Source organism: Ruditapes philippinarum, unplaced genomic scaffold (assembly GCF_026571515.1).
Source record: "Ruditapes philippinarum isolate M1 unplaced genomic scaffold, ASM2657151v2 ctg1018_1_1_1_1, whole genome shotgun sequence".
Classification (NCBI taxonomy): Eukaryota; Metazoa; Mollusca; class Bivalvia; order Venerida; family Veneridae; genus Ruditapes; species Ruditapes philippinarum.
In genome coordinates, this window is record NW_026857866.1 from 162,539 (window position 1) to 185,248 (window position 22,710).

Consider the following 22,710-nt stretch of genomic DNA (forward strand, 5'->3'; position numbering starts at 1 on the left):
TCTGTTAGCAACCATTGACTCCAGAATCCATACTTGACTCCAGAATCCATACCTACAAGAAGATTTCCATAGCAACAATTGATTTTCATTGACTTTCCATAGTAACTGGTGACTTCCATAGAAACCATTGGCTTTCTGAGGCAAATAATTGCATCCATAGTAACTACTGATTTTAATAGCAACCATAAACTTCTTGCAACAAATATTATGCAACTATTGATTTTCCATAGCAACCAGTGACAGCCATAGAAACCATTGACTTGCTTACTAACCAGTGACTTTCCCTACCAACCAGTGACTGCAGTAGCAACCAGTGACTTTCTATAGCAACCAGTAACTTCCATACCAATAATAGATTTTTTCCATAGCAACCTTAGTGACTTTTAACATGTACGCTATTTCAGATGCAGATTTGAACTTTGATATCATTTAACTGAATACCTGGTTTTCATTCATAGTAACTCAATATTTATTGTTCCTTGTCATTGAGAGCCTTGATTCAGGTCAACAATATATGGGCCATTGTGTCCTTTTAATTACAGTTCTTGTGTATTAACAGCTCAGCATGGTCAAAATAGGGTGATTTAAATGTAGACTCCAATTTCAAGTGGTTTCAAGATTATTATGGTTAAAACTCAAGCAGTGTGCTAAAGAAACATTGTTGGGTTTATAAGAAGAACATAGAAATATACATTATAGGAGAAAATGCACAGAAAAGCCATGAAAATGATGACATAAGCATCGACAATACAGGTTAAAGTCTGTGATAACCTTTGTACACAGAATATAATTTGCTTTAGCTTATACAGAATTTATTTAAATCTGATAATGTAGGAAGCTTATAGCTTATAAACGAACTTGCGAATCTGTTCCTGGAACCAACCAGTACATGGCAATGAATGTAAGTTTCTTGCTCAAGGAAATAATGGCTTGCCCCTTACAGGTTTCGAACGCGCATAGCTAGGGATCCTTACTTGTTAACCACTTTGCTGCCATACAATTAATATGCTTTTACATACATGTAGAAATCTTTGTATCTTTGGTTAAAAATTTGTTTGCAGGAAAGTAAATGCAGTATTTGTTCATTCTTTGATCTTCAAATGACTTTTATCTTTATTGTCAAAATAATGCATTTTCATAAAGAAAGCGCTTGCCCACAGTGTAATGATTTGGTTTGGAGATTATTTAACACTAGCAGCTGATCCTTATTTATTGGACAAAAGGTAAAGCCAAACTTGCCTGAAATTTGGTTTGAATGTTGCTCATTCTTTGAAGTATTTTGAGGTCAATAGGTCAAAGGCCATGGTCACTGGGCCTCTGACAGCTAAAAAATTGGCTGAACTTGGGGTCATCAGTTTCATATAAACATTTACATTTGTGATATTTGAACAGTCATAGTAAATTTTATTTACATGACAGTTATAATGTCCAGGTAACTTTAAAATTATGCAGGACTTTGTAAGAGTTAACACTAGTTTTAAGCTTAAACACAAATACCATTCTGTCATGTGAGCTACTTAGAGGCCACTCAGGCCCCTGTGTTTCCTAGTTTTCTGTAAAATGTACTTCAAGTATTCATGTAGTTATTCTAACATGCTGATAGATCACTTTGATATACTGCATTCAAAAAGTGATTAGAAGCTTACATTTACCCGTATTTAAGGTCACTAGGTCACAAAAAGTTAAATAGGCAATACTTGCATCTGATTTGATGATATATACACCAGAGTGGACAAGGTGAAAAGTTTATCATTATAATAGCCTATCACATTACTCCAGTAAATTAAACAAACAGTCATCATTATAACTATATTTAATGGTTTGACATGCGATCAAGGTTGTCTGTCTCTTTTAACAAAATAAATGATGAATCTTCTAAATTTGGACCATTTGAAAGGATTAAATGACCTTCAAGTCACTTTAGTAAAAAGTGTTAACAATGGATTGTATACCAGTGAAAGGTCATAGATGGCATTTAATTCAATATTGATAAAAGGTGTTTTCAAACAAGAAAAAGAAAACTCTTGACATTAAATATACACAAAAGAGAAAAGAAAATGTAGTGTATGTGATTTAGTAATCATAATTCATTATATTGAAAATGTATTGCCCTTATTCCCTAAGTATACAGTGTATTTTGTCTAGACCTAGTCTCAGTATTTCAACTGCAAGACAGACCAAATAATACAAACTGATATTGCTTAGATGTCGGCCTTTACAGGCAACCATCATAAAATTATAATGAAAAGCCCTGGCACACAATTTTTTGAGCCAGAGGACACCATCCGGTTAGCACAATAGGTAGAGTGTTAGACTGTGAATCAGGTGACCCTGGTTTGATTCCTTGATGTGCAGGTCACTTTCATTGTGATTGAACATGAAATCTTTTTTACCGTTATTCGTACTGTACCTCTGCTCTGGCATGTACAGAAGTTATCAGTTCCTTGCAAAAGTGAAGGCAACTAGTACTGGTAAACTGCTTGACAGCATGCCCAGGCATGAAGCTGTGGCCGAACTGGTAAATTCAAAGTTGCAAACTGCTTGTTGGGCTAGTCAAGAAATCTGCCCAATTTTTTCTTTGGCAAAATGTTTAATTTGTTCTAACATAGCATCAACAGTGTTATATTATGTTTATAGCAATTTCTAAAAGCATTTTCATCATCATTATCAGCAATGTCATCATTATCACTTTCAACTTTGTTTTGCAATGCAATCATCATAAATTGTACTGTTGATGTCGGTAGAAGAGAATGCTAACTTGTATTTCTTTCAAGGAGTGTTGAGCTAATATGGCAATCAAGATTTTAGCATCAACTTCATCATTTAGACTTTTTTTTGTTATAAATGTCAAGGCCAAAGACCCTGTTCATTATAAATTTTAAGCCAAAGACACTGTCCATTATAAATGTCAATGTCAAGCTCTATTCATTATAAATGTCAATGTCAAAGACTCTGTTCTTTATAAATGTCAAGGCAAAAGACTTTGTCCGTTATAAAAGTCAAGGCCAAAGACTCTGTTCATTTTAAATGTCAAGGCCAAAGACTAAGTTCATTATAAATGTCAAAGCCAAAGACTGTTCTTGAAGAATGTCAAGGTCAAGGACTCTGTTCATTATGAATGTCAAGGCCAGAGATGTTTTTCATTATGAATGTCAAGGCCAAAGACTGTTCATTAGAAATGTCAATGCCAAAGACTCTGTTCATTATAAATGTCAAGGCCAAAGACTCTGTTCATTATAAATGTCAAGGCCAAAGACTCTGTTCATTATAAATGTCAAGGTCAAAGACTCTGTTCATTATAAATGTCAAGGCCAAAGACTCTGTTCATTATAAATGTGAAGGGCAAAGACTTAGTTCATTATAAATGTTAAGGTCAAAGACCTTGTTCATTAAAAAATTTAAAGTCAAAGTCTCTGTCCATTATGAATGACAAGGCCAGAGATGCTTTTCATTATGAATGTCAAGGCCAAAGACTCTGTTCATTATAAATGTCAAGGCCAAAGACTCTGTTCATTATAAATGTCAAGGGCATCTCTGAATTGACACTAAATATCCAGTCCAATGTCACCCAAGATTTCCTATTTGTTCTCCAGATTCTCAGTCATTTTTCAATGTCTATGTTTTAAAGCATCTGGGTTGTAAGTCTTTCCGAGTAACAAAGGTTTCAACTTTTCCCCAGTGGCACTGCTTGGTAGCATGACTGTGAGCATTTAGAATTAGGTCTCTAGCTCAAAGGTCAAGGCCACACTCATCTGTCAGAAGTCATACTAGGAATTTTTATGCCACCACAATCTTACTACTTTAAATTACCTTGATCCAGCAAGACCCAAAAGGTCAAGTTCATAGCAAGTTCATGGCTGGTATGTTGAAAGACATCGAAATGTCCAGTCCATTACTGTCAATCATCTATGGATTTTAAATAAGTATGTGTAAATATTTGATGCATCAAGCTTATGTGTGACATGTTTAAAGGTGCTTTGCAGCTTAAAAATCAAAATTGCACTGGACTTGGAAGGAAATTTTGTGTATTGATGTTCTTGTTTATAAAGAAAATGCAAGCTTCCATAGGTATTTTAAAGGTGTGAATTATTGATATTTTCAATAGCCTCAATCATAAAATAATACAACAAAACAAATTACATTAAGGATATAGAGCTATATTTTATGCAATATTTTCATAAAGTTAATCAACAGTATATTTATTTTGTTTCCATATTCTATGTTTGAGTCTCAAAAAAAGTTGTACAAAGAAATGTCTATAATATATATAATCAATACCTCAAGCAGTTATGCATATGAAACAGGTTTTCCGGTTGAATAGTTTTGGCTAAGTTATGGCTTTTAATTTTAGCCTGTTAATGATGTTAATGTTTCCTGCTACACAGTAGCTCCAACATGCAATTGGCTATCATCAGGCAACACATGTGATCACTGATCGCTCTTTTTTTTAATTCAAATTGTTCCAGCTTGATACACTTTAAATTGATTGATTTCAATAAAATATAACACATTGATATTTTAATCAGGCTTTATTTTTGAAAGACACAAACCGTTATGCCCGAAAGCAAATGTTTACAAAATTCGGAATGCAATGTATATAAAATGATAAACAATAAGAATTATAGCAACATGTTTAGCACATTTGTGCACTTATTATAACATAATAATAGGCTCATCGCTATCTTGAATCACCATCAATCTCTCCCTACGAACACAGTTGCTTCTGTTTATTTTGAAATATTAAATCATATGATAAAATATAGTGACTCATCGAACAAACAAATAAACAAAATGGCGTCAACATTCGCACCAATTAACTAAATTATTTTAAATCTATAACCAATAGTAAAGCAGTTAACATGAAAAAATAAACAAACAATTATCAATCAAACAGGTCTATATCTATAACTTTGATAACTGGTCTAAACAAAAACAATAATGTAGGAACTTGAGTGCTAAAGAAGGTATGCTTGTATTTTTATCGAATTAAAATAAACAAATGACATCCAAAATCATATTATACCAGTAATTAGACAAACTGTGTTCGTTTCTTTCATACATGTAAATAAGAGAAGTACAACTGTTCATTACCCACCTACACGTTACTCGTAAACCTTCTAAAATTGACAAAAGTAAACTACGGATGATAAAAATTGCCCTTTACTTGAGATTCTATTAAGGGGTGTTATGTTTATCCGTTTAAACGGGTTTTGATTGGGTTTTAGCAACAACAACAAAAAGCCCAGATAATTCATAAAAGTAACCAAGGTTAGTATTAGACCAATAGCCAAAAAATGATTTTATATATTAGTTTGTTTTATCAAGACAAAATTCAGGATTTTGTTTTTAATTGAGATGTTCAGACCTGTTGTTTTTTTCCTCCTTATTGCATGAACAGAAAATAGTTATAAAATTATAACACATCGCAATAAAAATAAATATTAACTAAATGTCATAGTTGTCATAAAGAAAAAAATTAATATATAAAATCTAAGAGTTTCTTTTGGTATGGTCGGTTTAATACAGTCAACACGGTTATTATGTTACAATTTAAACGATTAGCATTTTTGCTAATCTTGACACCCCAAGTTATATTTGTAAATGTGATGATTATGCAACAAATTATGAAAGAAATGATTTAAAACAAGTTAATTATAAAAAAAATGACGAAAATGTTAATGCTTTGCAATTTAGCTTTGATTCTGTGTCAGTTAAACAGAAGTTAAATCATGCAACAGCTGAGATGATGCAGTAACTTGAGAACTGTCCAAAATTTATACCACGATGATGCAGTAACTGGAGAACTGTCCAAAATTTATACCACGATTTAGGGCATAACAGACATTATAATCACGAAAAAACCACGTGCCTCACATACGGCTCATTATAACTGACTGCTGCAAAGTACTTTAACCAGATTTTCATTGTAATATACATCATAACTGTTTTACACTCTATACATACCAAAACAATCGCACAATCAAACCTCGCACTTATTTTTGCAAAAATAAAAACATTTATATAATAACTCTATTACATATTATTAAAAAACTTAACAAAACACCTTTGTCTTGGAAATGGACAACCAAGACTTAGTGCCATACAATTAAGAAACATGCTATAAAAAATACAATTCTTGCAAATACAGTTTAACTGTCAAATTACTCAGTAATGTAGGCTAAATAAGGCAATAGAAAATAAATAACTAGATTTTCAGCCAATTTTTTTTTTTTAAAGAAATAGTGTAGATGGGTTAATCTTATTTTTTACTTTTCTACTTTTTATCCTCAATGTAGACTTATACAAAAAAGGAAATACATGTATATAAGAATTTGTAGTTTTATAAGCAAGTATCAAATTGTGCAAAGATTCTATGTATGAAGAATAATATAGAAAAAAAGAAATATTTTAATTTGATTGTTATGTTTTATGGAGCCTTTCATATTCTGATATCTCACAAATTGATAACTTCACCAAAGAGACACAAATATCTACCTAGAAAAAACAAAATCTTTCAGTATGACTAGAGAATTATTAAGTTCGCTATCAGTTCCTTTACTTGTAATAGAGTTGGTTAGCGAACAGCATGGATCCTGACCAGACTGTGTGGATGCGCAGGCTGGTCTGGATCCATGCTGGTCGCAAACGCACTGTGTTGGTTTTGTCGTGACGCGGCTCAATTAATATCACTTTGATATCAGTCGAATATGTAATGGCTGAAAAAGTTAAAACGCTTTTTTCAGGATTTTTTTTATTGGTTTAAGAGGTTTGTGTACATACAAAAATCAATAAGGATTTAATTATCAGACTGAATTGCTGATTGGCACTAAAGTGTTTTTGTTTCATTTGGTACTAGACTTTACAAATCGATTATAAAATACACTTTTTTTTTACGAAATAAAATACATTGAGGCAGAGCAATTTTTGCCAGGCTGGTGGGATGGGAATCTAGGAATTTATTTTCTATTGCCTGAATTGAAATAAAATAGAAACACTAACTTATATTAAAGTGTGAAAATTTGGTCAACCTGTAGAACTCTCTTTACAAGTTACGAGAAAAAAAGCTTGTAAAATTATTACATATCACAATAAATGGATTTGATCCATATTTAAGTACATTAAAATACTCCACATATTAACGTATGCACATTTTTCAGTAACATATTTTCTTTCCCCTAAACTTATGCACCATTTCTTTACATATAAAACACTGACCAAAAGTCACTGTCTTGCCACATTATGTAATATATTATGAGATAATTATGGTTTCTTTAAATTATATTGCTTTTCATCATTTTTCTGTAATCATATTATAATAATAACATCAAAAACATATTTCAGAATAGTATTTTCATATTTTTTAAATGTTTTGTTTTTTGGGTTTTTTTTTCTGAAAATCTTTAAACGTTAAAAAAGTATCATTGTGAAGGCTCGTTTATATATAATGTCTGTCAGAGAAACAATATACAGGAAAATAATCCTGTCCTCGATGAATTTTCTAAGGAATCTACTTCTTGGCCCTTTTCTCTGTGTTGTTTGGCCTTTTCGTCGATATTGCAGTTCTAAAAGCATGACTGATCTCGTTCAATAGTTTAAACTCGTTGAGATCAGAATCTATGTTGAACACACACTAATAAATGGCAAACATTTGTAATGCACCAAGAGCTGAAATATCACATACGTATTTTTCGTATTTCTCCATATGCAGTTTTTGCACTATATGCAGTACTTTTCCACATTTAATTATCAAAATAAAAAAAAACTAACGAAAGAACACTTTCACGCACAACTGCATCTAACGACGATCATTTTCTGCATGTAAGTGTATAACACTGTGTGTTGATGATCAAAATAAAGCATAGCCAGTGGAAAAAACTTTGAAGGCGTACAGCAAGGCCCGCTGCTGCCATCAGGAGTCTGTTGAATTAAGTAAGCTTGCGGATTATTCTCCATATGTCTATATCTACATTCTCCCGAACAATAGTTGGCCATATAGCCAGTTGGCGCTATTACCCAGTCCCATCCAAACTGAACAAAGTCCACCCTTAAAGGATATCTACAACAAGTGTCTATTCTTTCCTGTTCGGAACAAATGTTACTTAATGAGCGTTTTTTTCTGTGTTGGTAACTTCCATGTTCCGTTGTGGACATTTCTAACATTGGAATCTGAAAATATATATGTTATATTTGTACTTTATAGAAAGGAAAAGTGAATGGGAAACATTTTAGACAAAGAGTTTCATAAGCAATACCCTACAGTTATCAGTTTAAATCTTTATACAGATCAGAGATAAAGTTCTTCATTTTGGTAAATTTTCAAAGTTGTCTGCATATGCATTTGTATCTTATACCTGTAAATGTCTATTAGAATGCGTAGAAAAATGTCTTTTTCAATTTATACTTAAGAGAATGCAGCAAAATCCAAAATTCATGTCGGGTTTATTTTATGTTATCTTCTACAAAATAATGTAAAATAGCCCCTTTGGTGAAAATATTCCTGGTCGAGGGTCAGTTTTGTGACATTGAATTGTATAGGGAATTGAGAGGATGCAGATGTTAGAAATCTTTTTTTTTTTATTTGGTTGGGTTTTACATTGCACCAAGTTCACAGCATAGGTCATATGGAGACTTTTAAGCTTTACTGGTGGAGGAAGACCTTGGGTGCCCTTCCTTCCATTATTTCATGCACAAGCGGGCACCTGAGTAGAGCCAACAACGTTAGCTGGTTATTCATGTTAATAAATAAAACTTACAAGTGTGTCATCACTATCTGTGTCAGGAGTAACGATATAATTATTCCCTTCTTCATCTAATGCTTGAATAATCACCCCTCTGTTCCCGCCAGGTTGTTTTATCCAGTGGTGTACGATATGAGCAAATTTGAATTCCAGCCAACCAGGGGATGTTGTTTTCTTGTATCGTACTGGCCCCTTCAGTATATGCTCCGGCTTTGCTTTTTGGGGAACAACATAAATGTAAATTTCAACTACAGATTTTTGTTTGAACGCCTCTGGTTGTACATATATCCATAATGAGGCATCTTTTATTTTTCTAGATGTCACCGCCTCTGTCAGTTCGAAGTAACAGCCACCTGGAACTTGAATGTTGAAGTCGGTCGGTGCTGGAATTAAAAAGAAGAACGCTTAGTTCAGAAGCACAGAGATATTTGACTGTTGTAGAGAATATCATGTACTTTATGATGCTCGAAAACAGTGATATGTACTTGGGACAACTTGTAATGATAATGATAACAGTGAGGTGTGCATTTACAACTTGCAGTGATGATGGATTAAAGTGATGTGTACAATGGACAACTTTAAAGTGATGATAACAAACAGTGAGGTGTGCATTAATACAACAGTGATGATGGAAAAAAGTGATGTGTACATGAACAAGTCGGAACAATTTGAAGTAATGCTAGTTATTAAATTTGTACATGGACAACTTGTAGTGATGGTGAAAAACAGTGATATGTGCATTTACAACTTGCAGTAATAAAAGTGATGTTTACACGTACAACTTAAAGTTATGAGTAAAAACAGTGATAAGAATAGCTTGCTGTCCATCAATCTGTTCATAGACAATTGGTTTCCACAGGATAACTTTGATTGTTATTATATTTGGCATTTAAGTATTTGTTACAGGTATGTTATATCAAAACACAGGTAAAGTTCAATTTGCGCTGCAGTCTACTTGTTATTGATAGAGCTATGACCCTTTTAACCAAAATGTCTGTGAAATCATTAGTTTCCACATGATAATTAATGTTTATACTTAATTGGTATGTAAATAATAATGTTATATCAAGTTCAATTTTTGCAGCAATCAACTTATTATTGATAGAGGTATGCCCACTTTTAAACAAATTTTCCCTAAAATTATTGATTTCCCCAGGATAGCTTTTGAAGGACTTCAGTGATTGTTTTTTGTTGTTAGTCCCCTACCGGTTTAACCGGAGGGGACTTTAGATTTACCCTCCGTCCGTCTGTCCGTCCGTCTGTCTGTCCGTATGTCTGTCTGTCCGTCCGTCCACAAAACTGGATCCCGCGATAGCGCAAAAAGTACTGAAAATATTTTTATGAAACTTAATATATGGATAGATGGCAGTATGGAGATTATGCACGTTTTTTTCTTTTCTTCCTATGTTGAAAATTGTGGTTGCTAAGGCAACTAATAGTCTGATAATATGGCAAATTTAAAACATAAAATGGATCCAGTAATAACTCAAAAAGTACTGAAAATATTTTTTATGAAACTTAAAATAATGGGTAGATGGCAGTCTGGAGATTAGGCACATCTTTTTCTTTTCTTCCTATGTTGAAAATTCTGGTTGCTATGGCAACAAATAGCCTGAATTTCAAGATTTCTGATTTAAATTTTTCAGCTTTTTCACTATATGTTCTTTATTTCTTAAGGTGTTTACTTCAAACTTTAAATATAAGTTTCTGGTCATCAACCACATCATATGTGACAAGGTTTATAACTCCAGCACAAAAAATATCAGTATTACCTCCCTTGAACTTAGATTTTTTAGGGGAAAAAATGTTGTCTTTTTTAAATAACTTCTTTATTTCCTAATGTATCTACTTCAAACTACATATATATGTTTCTTATTATCACTCAACATTTTTGAGAAGGTTAAATACTCTAGCAAGACTATTTCCAGAATTATGTCCCCCTTGAACTTAGATTTTTTTCGAGAAACTGGTATTTTCACTCCAACTTCTTCATTCCTTATAGGATTTACTTTAAAATCCCACATCGTAATAATATGACAAGGTTGTATAAACATAATTTCCTTACTAAGCATGGAAACTTAACACATTACTGTGATATAGACAAACTTATTTTATTATGTTTTGTGGTCGATATTTTCAAATACAGACTTCATCCTCAAATTCATTATATATTGGCAATACACAGGAGTGTATGACAATTAAAGAACTTTTTGAGGGACCGGTAGGGGACTACTGTATTGCCCGCAATACTATCAAATGCTTGTTGTTGTTGGTTTTTATTTTTTGCTATAAATTGCTTTAACCTTTGTTATTTATGTAAGGATTATATTCATACTTGGACACAACAACTCCAAGGATAAGATGTTCAAATATGTATAAAGTGACCTTGATCTGTATATGACCTTAACTGTCAAGGTCAAATATGAAACCTGAATTAAATTCTATAAACAGTAATTATGTTGTCTTTTAAAGCCCTTTAAGTGGTGGTATGCCCACAAAAAGAGTAAATGGTGAGTGTTCAGGTGAAATTAAAATAACTTCTCATATTGGAGAAAAATGGAGTAGCCACCTGACTTGTGACCTTAGTATATCCAAATGTAAGCATATCTGTCTGTCTGTCTGTTAGAAAACTTGTCAGAACTACTCCTCTCACAAATTTTATCAGTATTAACAGGTTTTTGCAAACGAGTCAGAGCCTGCAGTAGAAAGCATTTTCTTTTTGAGATTTATAGGGAATCACCTTATCTGTTATCAAATTAGATGGTGGGATTTAACATGTCAACAGTACATCATTGGTTCAATTTTTGGTTCAGAAACTAGAAATATTGTAAAGTCCCTATGTTTAAAACCATGCAAGGTGATGCCCACTGCAGTGATGTTTTAGAAACCAATGTAACATCTTGGCAATTATTCATTATCATGTAGGAAAAAAAGATAGAGTAATTTTCCTGTAATGTGTAACTAAAGTGCTTGTTTGACATTCATTGAATAATAAAATCTATATTTGAATATTTGATTGTAAAAATAATATCAACAACTAATTTCAGAATTCACAGAGACACATTTATAACTTTATCATCAATAGGTATTTTGTACTTTTAGATTTTCCAAAAATAAATGATTAGAATTTAGATAAAGTACTTTCTAATTTTAACTTAATTTAAGTAGACTTTTATATGATATACTAGTAAAAAAAAAAAAAGAATTCAACAAGTTCTAGCATTTACCAATATCTGAAAATGCAACATAGCCATGCATTCAATCAATTTTCCAATTGAATTACATTTTAACACGCAATTTTACAGCAGAGGCAATCTGTAATAACAGATCTCTGCCTTTTACTTTTACCTGCCGTTAAAGGCCCATTATGCCGTAGATATGCTATTATTTTTATTTCTTAAAAGCTTTTAATTTTAGTGTACTTTTATAGTATCCAAAAAGTTACTCATTGGCCAATTACCTGAACCATCTTTTTTATCTGTTGCTTTTTTGCAATAAGTACAGTTACAGTGAATATTTTTTTTGTATGGAAGTCAAAATACTACTTTGTTTACATTTTGCTACATTTATGACAAATTATTTCACATTTACTGCTTTTTCCTGGTAACAAGCATTTAACATTCTCTAAAACCATTAGTAGTTAAACATTATCAAATTCATCTTTGCACTTTCTAAAGAAGTAAAAATTTATTTGTTTCTAAGGGAAAAATATGCACTGTGGCATTTTAAGAGAAATATTATATTTTTATGGAAATGTTTTTCTCACCATTTTGGGTTCATGACAATACATCCAGAATTGGTTATTTTAGTGTTATTATAAACAAAATTGGAAAAACTGTCACTGTATTATATATAAAACAAATAATTTGGTTCAATCAAGTCCTTTTATATTTATATTTCACTTATAAAGCATGGTCCAATATTTGGAATGCAAAAATTCTGTGTCATAGTGCAGTTAAAGGGATATTCAGGCAAAATAATGACAAAAATATTAAAATGATCTTATGTACTCAAACCTTGCTATAATGACATTTCTTAAAGTTCCAGGATGAATTTCTGTATAAGTTCTATATATTTTGGGTTTGAAGCGTAAATATATCTATTTATGTTGAACAAAAATTAAACACTAATAGAATCACCAAATAGTTTTAAAACAAGTCATGTAACTCGAACAAACCTTTGAAGTTACAAAAACAAATATTGTGGATATTGTATGATTGAAACAAGTCTAAGTCATTTATTTGACATGTTTTTTAACCTATCCCGAGTTCACTGAAACAACTATTGTGAAATCCTAGCGCTCTAACCTGACCCACGCGGGTCAAGTTAGGAAACCACCATTTTATTCTTTATATGGAGAAAAGTTTTGTTCCTTTGACTATCTAATGTATTTATTTTGAGGGCATTTACAGAATAATGAATGAAAATATCAAAACTAAGAAATGAAAATTTTGCCTGTGTCTCCCTTTAAGATGTCATAAAATGACAAATAATGTTGTTGCTTTTTTCCCTTTGAATTTGGAATTTTCTCTCAAAAACATACTTTTTTAGATTGAACATGACCAGGCGATATGACCTAATATATTCATCAAAATGGGGGATTGGAAAAATATAACTATAACTTTTTATAACATATGTAATTTATTAAAATAGTGCAAATTTGATTATTAAAGAACTCCACTGAGGTTTATAGGCCTAAAACTTAACATTTTAATTTTTCACAAAGATAAACATGAGCACTTTAAACAGAAAACATAAATAAAATATAGCTAAGAAATATACATGAAATACATTGAAAATTGTATGTTTGTGCTATTCTCAGTCCGATTTGAGTGAAAAGCGTTTAAACGCTTTTCAATTTTGGGTCATTTTTCACTATTATAATAACTATTGTAGAAAAACGGAGCGAGCTAATGATCTGAAATTTTGCACATAAGTTATCAGTATAGATCGACATCAAATGGAGTAATAATCTCAAAAAAAATATTTCCAGTCCCGTCATGTCAAAAAAACCTCAGTGGAGTCCCTTTAAGCTGATAGCATTGTTTGATAAAAGACATATTCATGATTGTGTTAATTACTGTGGTGAGTGAATCATACAGATTGTTACCTATCTGTACTCAATGTGCACTGTGATTTTTTTTTATCATTTACAAACCAAAATTATTTTTATTTGAGGTCAGTATATGGCTCTTGTTTAAAATTTATTACCAGGGTAGTATATTTAACATCTGTGTTTTATTAAAACATGGGGCATAAATTATAACACTGGATTGAAAGTTTTCGAGATTTTTCCCTGCAGAAAACCTTTTAACCTGGTTAGTTTAAAATACAAAGGCTGCGCATTAAATCATCTTATGATTTTTATGTCATCTAGTATTTTATTGTTATAAATGTGTACATAGCATATTTGTTTTAAAGAGTTTATTACCCCCTTGGTTTTGGAAGCTCTATGCATGGGACTTGTCACCAGCTGTTGATAAATACAGCTGTGTTAGGTGTCTACTTATGTACTCAGTAGGAGTTACATATCAAATACAGTCATGTTTCAATTGTTATTTATGTTGATTTAACCCTTATAATAAAGCAGAAGCCTATCTTTGAAGATTTTAAGTTCACTAGTATGATGGGAGTAGAAAAAGAATTACATAACAATAAAGAATAAAAAAGCTTGGTTGTAGTAATACACTAGGGAGCATTTAAAAAAAAAACTTCACATGCACTGAAATGCTTAGCTTTAAGTGTCCTTATCTGAATACATGTACAATCTAATATTATATATATATTATATTTTAATTCTAGAACTTCAACGTTGCCAGATTTTGTAGAAAATGATACTGTACATTTTTGTAATATAGATTTGTTGCCTGAAGATTATCAGTCCGATATTGCATGGTCGAGATTTTCTAAAGATAAAGGACATGTAAATAACAATGGGCACTATTTGCTTGATTTTTGTAAACAAACTGGTTTTCGGATAGTGAATGGAAGAAAGGGTAAAGATGAAAATGTAGGGAAGCACACTTTTGTAAATAGGCAAGGTTGTAGTGTTGTTGATTATTTATTATGTAAAAGTTCTATGTTTTTTAATATTGATATGTTTGAAATTGACGATCCTAATATTGTTTCTGATCATTGCCTGATGTCAGTCTCTTTTGTATTTGATACATGTAACTTACTTGAAAGTACACATGGTCACTCTTCCGTAAATAAATCTGATAGTGAAAAATTTAAATATGTTTGGAAACCGGAGTTGAAATCTCAGTATGTTGAAAATTTACTAGACGAAGATAATTTATTATGTTTAGATGAGCTAGAACGTAAAATTGCGGCCAGTCTTTCGAGCCAAGGTATAGATGAATGTATATGTGATTTAGAAAATGTGTTCGGTAAAATTGCATCGCCTTGTGTAAAGAGATCTAATTTTGAAAGTAATAATGATAAAAAGTGCGAAACTTCACAACCCTGGTTTACTGAATATTGTTATGAAAAGAAATGTATATTTTTAAAATATCTTGATGTTTATCGAAAATGCCAGAATGAGGCAAATAGGGTCAATATGGTAAAAGCAAGGTCGGAATATAAGTCTTTACTGCGTAAGTGTAGATATAATTATGATAAAGAAAAGACTGAAAAATTAATAGGTAGTAGGCATGAAAACGCTAGATTATATTGGAATATGCTTAAAGAAACGTCTGGCATAAAACAACCTAACATATCTTTGTCAACATTTGAAAAATATTTTAAAGCTGTCAATAATCCAAATGATCGTTTTTTTGCACCCGATGAAGATGTTTTACATTTTATAGATAAGTATGAAAATGATGAATTCAAAATTATGTTCAGGGAATTAAATGAACGAATATCTTTTCATGAAATAAATCTCGCTATAGGACAACTGAAGAATAATAGATCAGGCGGTCCGGACTGTTTACTAAACAATTTTTTATTACAGGTAAACACACCTTGAATAATATTTTCTATGCATTATTTAATAAGATTTTTGAAATAGGTTATTTTCCGGAAAGATGGTCAGAAGGTTATGTTATTCCATTGCACAAAAAAGGAAGCATTAATAATGTGGAAAATTATCGGGGCATAACGTTATTAAGCTGTTTAGGAAAACTTTTCACTCGAATAGTTAATAATAGGTTAAAATCATGGGCAGAAAAGTATAATGTTTATATTGAAGCGCAAGCGGGATTTCGGGCTAATATGAGTACAGTTGACAATATTTTTGTTTTAAATGGTTTAATTACTCATGTACTTAATCAAGGGAAGCAACTTTTTACTTTATTTGTTGACTACACAAAAGCATTTGATTATGTTGTAAGAGAAAGTCTTTGGTATAAATTAATTCATTTAGGATTAAGAGGAAATATATTAAACATAATAAAGTCTATTTACGATTCAGTTAAATCTAGAGTTAAGTTTTGCAATAACTTAAGTGATGACTACGCATGCGCACTAGGCTTAAGACAGGGTGAGTGTTTATCACCATTTTTATTTTCTATGTTTATCAACGATTTAGAGGATTTATTTATTCATAATAAAGCGGACGGAATTGATGTAAATATGTTTAAAATATTCATGTTATTATATGCTGATGACATTGTTATTTTTGCAAATTCAGCTGAATCCTTGCAACGTAGTATTAATTTATTGTATGATTATTGTATGCAATGGAAACTCAAAGTAAATGTTTCGAAAACTAAAGTAATGATATTTAAGAAAGGTGGTTATAATTCTCGTAATACTGTATTTTATTTTAATCATGAGCCAATCGAAATTGTTAAAACATTTTGTTATTTAGGTATTGTGTTTACAACAGGAGGATCATTAAGTACAGCACAAAAAACATTATCTGGTCAAGCCCAGAAGGCTATTTTCAAATTAGAGAAATATTTGTATAAGTTTACTTATATACCCCCAAAACATAAATTAGAATTGTTTGATAAGCTTGTAGCTCCAATATTAAATTATTGTTCCGAGGTATGCTGTTTCGCTAATGATTTATCGATTGAGAGAGTACATTTACAATTCTGTAAAAAGCTATTAGGTGTAAAGAAAACTACACAGAATGACTTCATTTATGGTAAATTAGGTCGAACTTCTTTTAAAACTATACAAATGTACAAAGCAATAAAATTTTGGCTAAGAATATTACAAACGAAACAAAATAAATATATTGTTATTGTTTACGACTTACTTAAATCAGATCTAGACATGTATCCTAGTAAAGTAAATTGGTGTTCATTATTGAAAAATCTATTATGTTCACTTGGATTTGTTGACGCTTGGATTTACCAAGGAGTAGGAAATGTTGATATGTTTTTGTCTGTAACAAAACAAAAGTTAAATGATCATTTTATTCAAAACTGGAATGCAAGACTAAATCAATCCAGTAGGGCTTTATTTTATAATACAATATCATCTTTTAGATTTCAGCCTTATTTGGAATGTTTTAATGTTCAAAAATTTTGTCAAGCGTTTTCCCGTTTACGTGTCTCTTCTCATAGATTACAGATAGAAGCTGGTAGATGGTCTAGGCCACATAGGACCCCTTTAAATGAAAGAATATGTGTAAGATGTGGGAAAATCGAAGACGAATATCATTTTATATTAGAATGTTTGTTATTTATTGATATAAGAAAAAAGTATATTGATAGACGCTTTTGGATAAGACCTAGTATGCGAAAATTGGTTGAACTTGTAAATTCAAAAATAAGAACACTCTTCGAAACCTTGGAATATATATCTATAATGCCTTTAATATTCGAAATTCGGTTCTATATACCAATTAAAAGTTTTCAAATAAATTATTAAATAGATATTGATATTTTAGATGTATAGTCATAAGTAAAATAGATATGTAATATATATTGTATTGTAATAAGCATCTTAATAAGAAATGTATTGATATTCGCATAAGTATATATCTCAAACACATGTCTAACATATGTTATATAATTATGTATATTTGCATGCCATACTATCGGTCTTACAGTTTCGTTTCGGTAAGACTGATTAAATATGGGATTATTAGCATAATAGGAATCTATATATAATATAATCTATGTATCTTGGCTCAATAGTGAGGTAAGATATGTAGATAAACTAATTTAGTTTAATGATTTATGTAATGTAGTGAATATTAATTATGTTTGTTGTGACACTACTTCATAGATTAACATCATGGTAAATTATATTAATTTTGGGTAGCTAAACATTTCTAGAACAGAACATTTAATTCATGCAATCATTTTAACAGATAAGAAGTACGTGAGTGTAAGACAAACATAAATTAATATTTGCATTGTTCTACGTTCTAACGAATAAGTTGTTATTATGACCTTCTCCTGTAAAGTCATAATTATATTGTGATAATGTTTTTATTTTAACATATGCACTGTTCGTTATCTTGTAAATATGCTGTATTATGTCATCATGGGCTTATAAGCCTTTTTGATTGAAATAAAATGTCTGTCTGTCTGTCTATATAAATTCCTAATTTCCTTGTGAAAAAGCAGGATAAAAATTAAAGTTGTGATGACTTATTACATAATTTATAAATTTGACTTAAAATTTGGACAAAACAACACTAATAATAAAATTGACAAAATTGAATTTTTCAAGTTTTAACTGACCTTATTTTTTTAACTTTGCTAAAATTGAGATAACTTCGTTATTTAGTTACAGATATTTAGACAAAACTACTTAAATAATGTCAAAAACTGCATTTTGAACAATTAAAGTATGGCATTGACTTTAAAATAACATTGACTGCTTATGTCAAAATTATTGATTTTTATTTTAAATTATGATTCAAAGGCGCGCTTTATTCGCCGATGTTATATAACACGTGTATAATATATAGAGACACGTGTTTCTTGTGAATGATTATTCTATACTTCCATGTGTGATATAAAACATATCCCACTCCCACGTTTTCTTTTTATTTTATGCCAAATAAGTAACCTTTTTATTAAAGCGCGGGAAAAAGAAGACATCCTCAAATGTTCAACGGCTACACGAACGCTGCTGCGTAGAAAAAGTAATTCAAGTTTGTATTGATGTACAATACAGTGTAATTGTTGCTTTTTGTTCTGACCAGCATATTTTTCGATCAATTTCATTAATTCTCTAAAATTGTTTTGAGTTACTCTGCAATAATGACATGAAAAATATGCCGGTTAAAACAAAACGCATGAATTAACTTTAATTTACGGAATCATTAAGAAAAAACATACAACTATTTTACAAAAATAGTTCGATAGAGCAATATCAGTCAACTTGTGGGTAATGTGGACTTTATCACACGGATAAAACCCATTAGCTCAAAGGTTGGCATAAAATAAAAAGAAATAGGCACATCGACTACCGTTATCTAGCTCGAACAGTTACCGAACGCTGGAGACAGCACCCAGTGTTTGATTATCACATATATCGTACTTTCGGGGGGGGGGGGGGCAGAAATTAAAAAAAAAATATTTTCATCGAGCACTTTTTTTCATATAGTTGCGTATGAACGTTACTACAAAATGACGTCATTCTAGCACATTTTATTCATAAAATGCGCACGGGAAAAACGTAATTAAAAGCCCCGATTACACCGGAATAAACAGAAGAAAATCATGACTGATATGCAAGGAAAATAATTACACTTCATGTTTGATCAAGATGATTCCTCGATGACGCATTTTCACGCGACACGAGAATAATAGTTGAATCGAGTTATTTCTGCCGATCCTAAATATATTTTCTAACAAATACGTTGATCATGTTAAAATTTCCGCTATCATGTCTATCGTTCACACATCTTTATATACTGCTTGTCATGTAACAAACACCACGTCCGCCTTTCAGTCTGTACTAAACTATTTATCATTTTTATGGAAAATTTCAAAATAAGAACAGTCTGAATTGACGCAGACGATACTGCACGGACGGGTATATTTTCTTTCCGCCAAAAGTGTTACATAGGCAACAATGTTCTTTATATTGTAAAACATTTGCTGTAGTTATTGAATAAAATGAATTTATTGTCATATCGTTAAAAACTGGCTGTTATTTTTAAAAAAAAAAACAGATTTTTTTTTCAAATTACTCAGAAGCGCTATGGCATGTTTTCATTAAATTATTGAACAAAAAAGCTCGTATTAAAAAGGCTTTCTGCATAGTAATTTGTAATAGTAATCTCCATACAGAGTTAACAAAATATTGTTAGTAAATTATTCATGCATTTGTCGGTTTCTTTATTCATGCTGTTCATCAGACACAATTCAAATGGAAATTATAGTATTTGGCTAATTTTCTAATGTATTTTCATGGCAGTCATAACTGTCATGAAAAAAGCAAAAACTCTCCAATACCAGGATGTTATAGGTTGGTTCCAGATATTCGACATTACGATTTTAACTCTTTTTTTTTTTTCTCTCTTTTTATATTTTCCTTTTTTTATTTTTTACAAACGGTGTATCGATATTTTGTAGGAGATGAACGGTTTTTTTTTTTTCAAATTAAATTCTCCTTGCTTTCACAATCGGGTTTCGTCATTTATTTACAAAAAAAAGGTTTTGCGTTTTATTTCTCGTGAGAATGGACTATTGTATTTTTTCACTGTTCCTTCAGGCAAATTTGTTTGTTTGACAGTCCATCATTATAATGCATCAAAATTTACAAGTTTTGACAACGTCAAATCATCACTTCCCAAAGTGAATTGTACTACACACTATTACGTGGATTGCAAGTGTAGATTGCAATATGTAATTTCCTTTTACAATATTTTATTGTTAAATACATTTAATAAAAATTTTCATGGATCTGGAGGCATATTGCTTTAACAGATCTGCTTGTTTAAACAGGAGTATGTCTGGAAACTAGTATCTATCCGAAGGTCAATCGTGTTTCATAGCATAGATGAGGCAGTGGGTTAGTATGTCAGATATTTTGCAACAATCAATCTACGCCAGATTACGTGCCAACAGATTCAATGCTTATTTTGAAGCGTTATACTTTCCAGAAGTGACTATATGTAAACAGGTATTCTGACAGAATCGTGGGATCAGGCTTTATCAACATTTGTTTTACGTTTGTTTAATAGCTGTACCACTGTTTTGCATAATATTTACGAGAAATTAACTTGTATTATTTTGCAAACGGATAATAAAATTGTTTCGAGTATTTAGATTTGTTTAAACATATTAGAATAGTTAGATTGTTCGGTCCAATACATCAAATTATATTTATTGTGTGTATGTGCGCGAGCCCGTCGATGTTTCATTGATGTTTAATTCAAACTTATTTATTTTAGTTAGATTTTGATGAAAGCATTAAACATATATTTTAAACAGATTTTTAAGATCAAATGTCATAATTTTGTTAAAAATAATTTAACTTTCATAAAACTTTGATACAAATTTTAAATTTGAAATCTTATAATTTTGCGCATTTATAGTATTATTCAAATATCAAACTATGTTTCTTTAATTAAAAAACGACTTTTCATTATATTAAAAATGATACAACATGTTAAGGTGGATAGAATCGCGCATATTACCACACCTTTAACAAATATCTTTCTTAATGTTTCTTTTAATCTTGAAAAAATACTTGGTAAGACGCTAGTGTTATATTTTATCTCTTTAGAAAACAAGAAACTTTAATAAATATATATAAACTATACTTATAATGTTTAAACATTGATAATAAAGTAAGTACAATAAAGAGAACTTACGTTTTTGAGCGATCGTATATGCCTTTTTCACCTGGCCATAAAATTCGTCCTCTGGGAGATAGTCATCATAGTGCTGGTGTGGAGCATCTGACTGCATGTCTTGTTGTTCAATCATATGTCGTAGTGAAGGGATTTTTGGAATAGCCTTCCCAGTCATATTTGGCAAATTGTTACTAGAAAATCCAAGTTTGTCGAGTATTGTAGATTTTATTGTTGCTAATCGCAGCTTTTTGTCCGATTCCATAACTTTGCATACTTTACACTCGCTGTCCGTTTCGTTGTGTGAATCTGTTGAATTAGAGATTTCTTCTTCACTGGTATGTTCTTCGTCATCACCTTCGTCCAAATATGTATCATAAGTTGGCATTTTGTCGTAGTTATTTTCATAATCGTAGTCGAAGAACTTGTCGCCGTATTCCTCAGCCATCATTCTCTCGTAGTCGCCTACTGGATCTTCAACGATGTTGTAATGTTCCTTTAGATATTCTAAGTAGTCATGTGGAATATCATATTTTGTTTTAAATGATTTTTTTCTGGGCTTCGCGGCAGATTTTTTCTTCACTTGCATATTTTCTTTTTCTTTCAATTCATTTTCTATTTTATCTTCAGTTCCTTTTGTTTTAAGTTTTTCTTTTGGTTTCGTTTCCGAGTGGCTTAGCGTTCCTGTGTTCCCTTTCGTTGTGTCAGCATCTAAGTTTCCTTTTGGAGATTCAATTTCCTTTTTTGGTTCCGTCTCTTTAGACTTAACTGTTACTTTTATATCACTTTTCAGATCTTCCATTGAGCCAATTGTTAAACATAAATAAATGCAAATTATTGATAAATGATATTTCATTTTGGTTTTACAAATGTAAAGCAAGCGTTTAATAATTTTCCAATTTTAATATATTTAGTTTAATTTAATGTAAAACATTGTATATCCTAGTTCACTTCAATAAAGTTTAAGCTATCGTGTCAGAATCAGCTGTTCGATACACTTGCTTTCGTAATGACTCTCGAATACACTGCAGGCTATCTTAACGATTTATATAGGAAGCGGTCATCACAGAACGGGGTATCAATTACAGCCACGCGAACACTTCGACAGCTTTATACGTTTTAAATAGTATACCCCTGGGCGGATCTCAAAACTCAACATATTGATAATGTTTTTGTTCCGCAATGAAAATCGCTTTCTCACTGTAGTTGGTGGAAGGTATTTTAACAATCTCTCTCTCTTTCTCCCGCAAATTGCTG

General features: G+C 31.2%; 2 protein-coding genes across 2 annotated transcripts in view; one reads left to right on the forward strand and one right to left on the reverse strand.

The window, feature by feature from the left end:
* LOC132751295 (protein Abitram-like) overlaps positions 1-9,951 on the forward strand; it is a 29,949-nt gene extending 19,998 nt beyond the window's left edge. The window contains exon 6 of the mRNA XM_060741456.1: positions 9,056-9,951. Within this exon, the coding sequence (XP_060597439.1) occupies positions 9,056-9,084 (29 nt within the window). The 3' untranslated portion in view covers positions 9,085-9,951. The remainder of the gene's footprint in view (positions 1-9,055) is intronic.
* On the reverse strand, positions 4,515-22,690 carry LOC132751293 (growth/differentiation factor 8-like). The gene is made up of 3 exons (XM_060741455.1): positions 21,475-22,690; positions 8,754-9,121; positions 4,515-8,166 (listed from the first exon to the last, which is right to left on the reverse strand). The coding sequence occupies exons 1-3, from the start codon at positions 22,307-22,309 to the stop codon at positions 7,780-7,782; spliced, it is 1,590 nt and encodes a 529-aa protein (XP_060597438.1). The 5' UTR covers positions 22,310-22,690; the 3' UTR covers positions 4,515-7,779.
* Between the last annotated feature and the right edge of the window lie 20 nt (positions 22,691-22,710).

Excerpts from the sequence above, each read along its gene's own strand:
- LOC132751293 (XM_060741455.1), bottom strand. The coding sequence starts at position 22,309 with ATGAAATATCATTTATCAATAATTTGCATTTATTTATGTTTAACAATT. Across the intron at positions 9,122-21,474 it reads ATATACGATCGCTCAAAAAC|CACCGACCGACTTCAACATT; the intron begins GTAAGTTCTCTT and ends TTTTAATTCCAG. Across the intron at positions 8,167-8,753 it reads CAGATAGTGATGACACACTT|ATTCCAATGTTAGAAATGTC; the intron begins GTAAGTTTTATT and ends ATATATTTTCAG.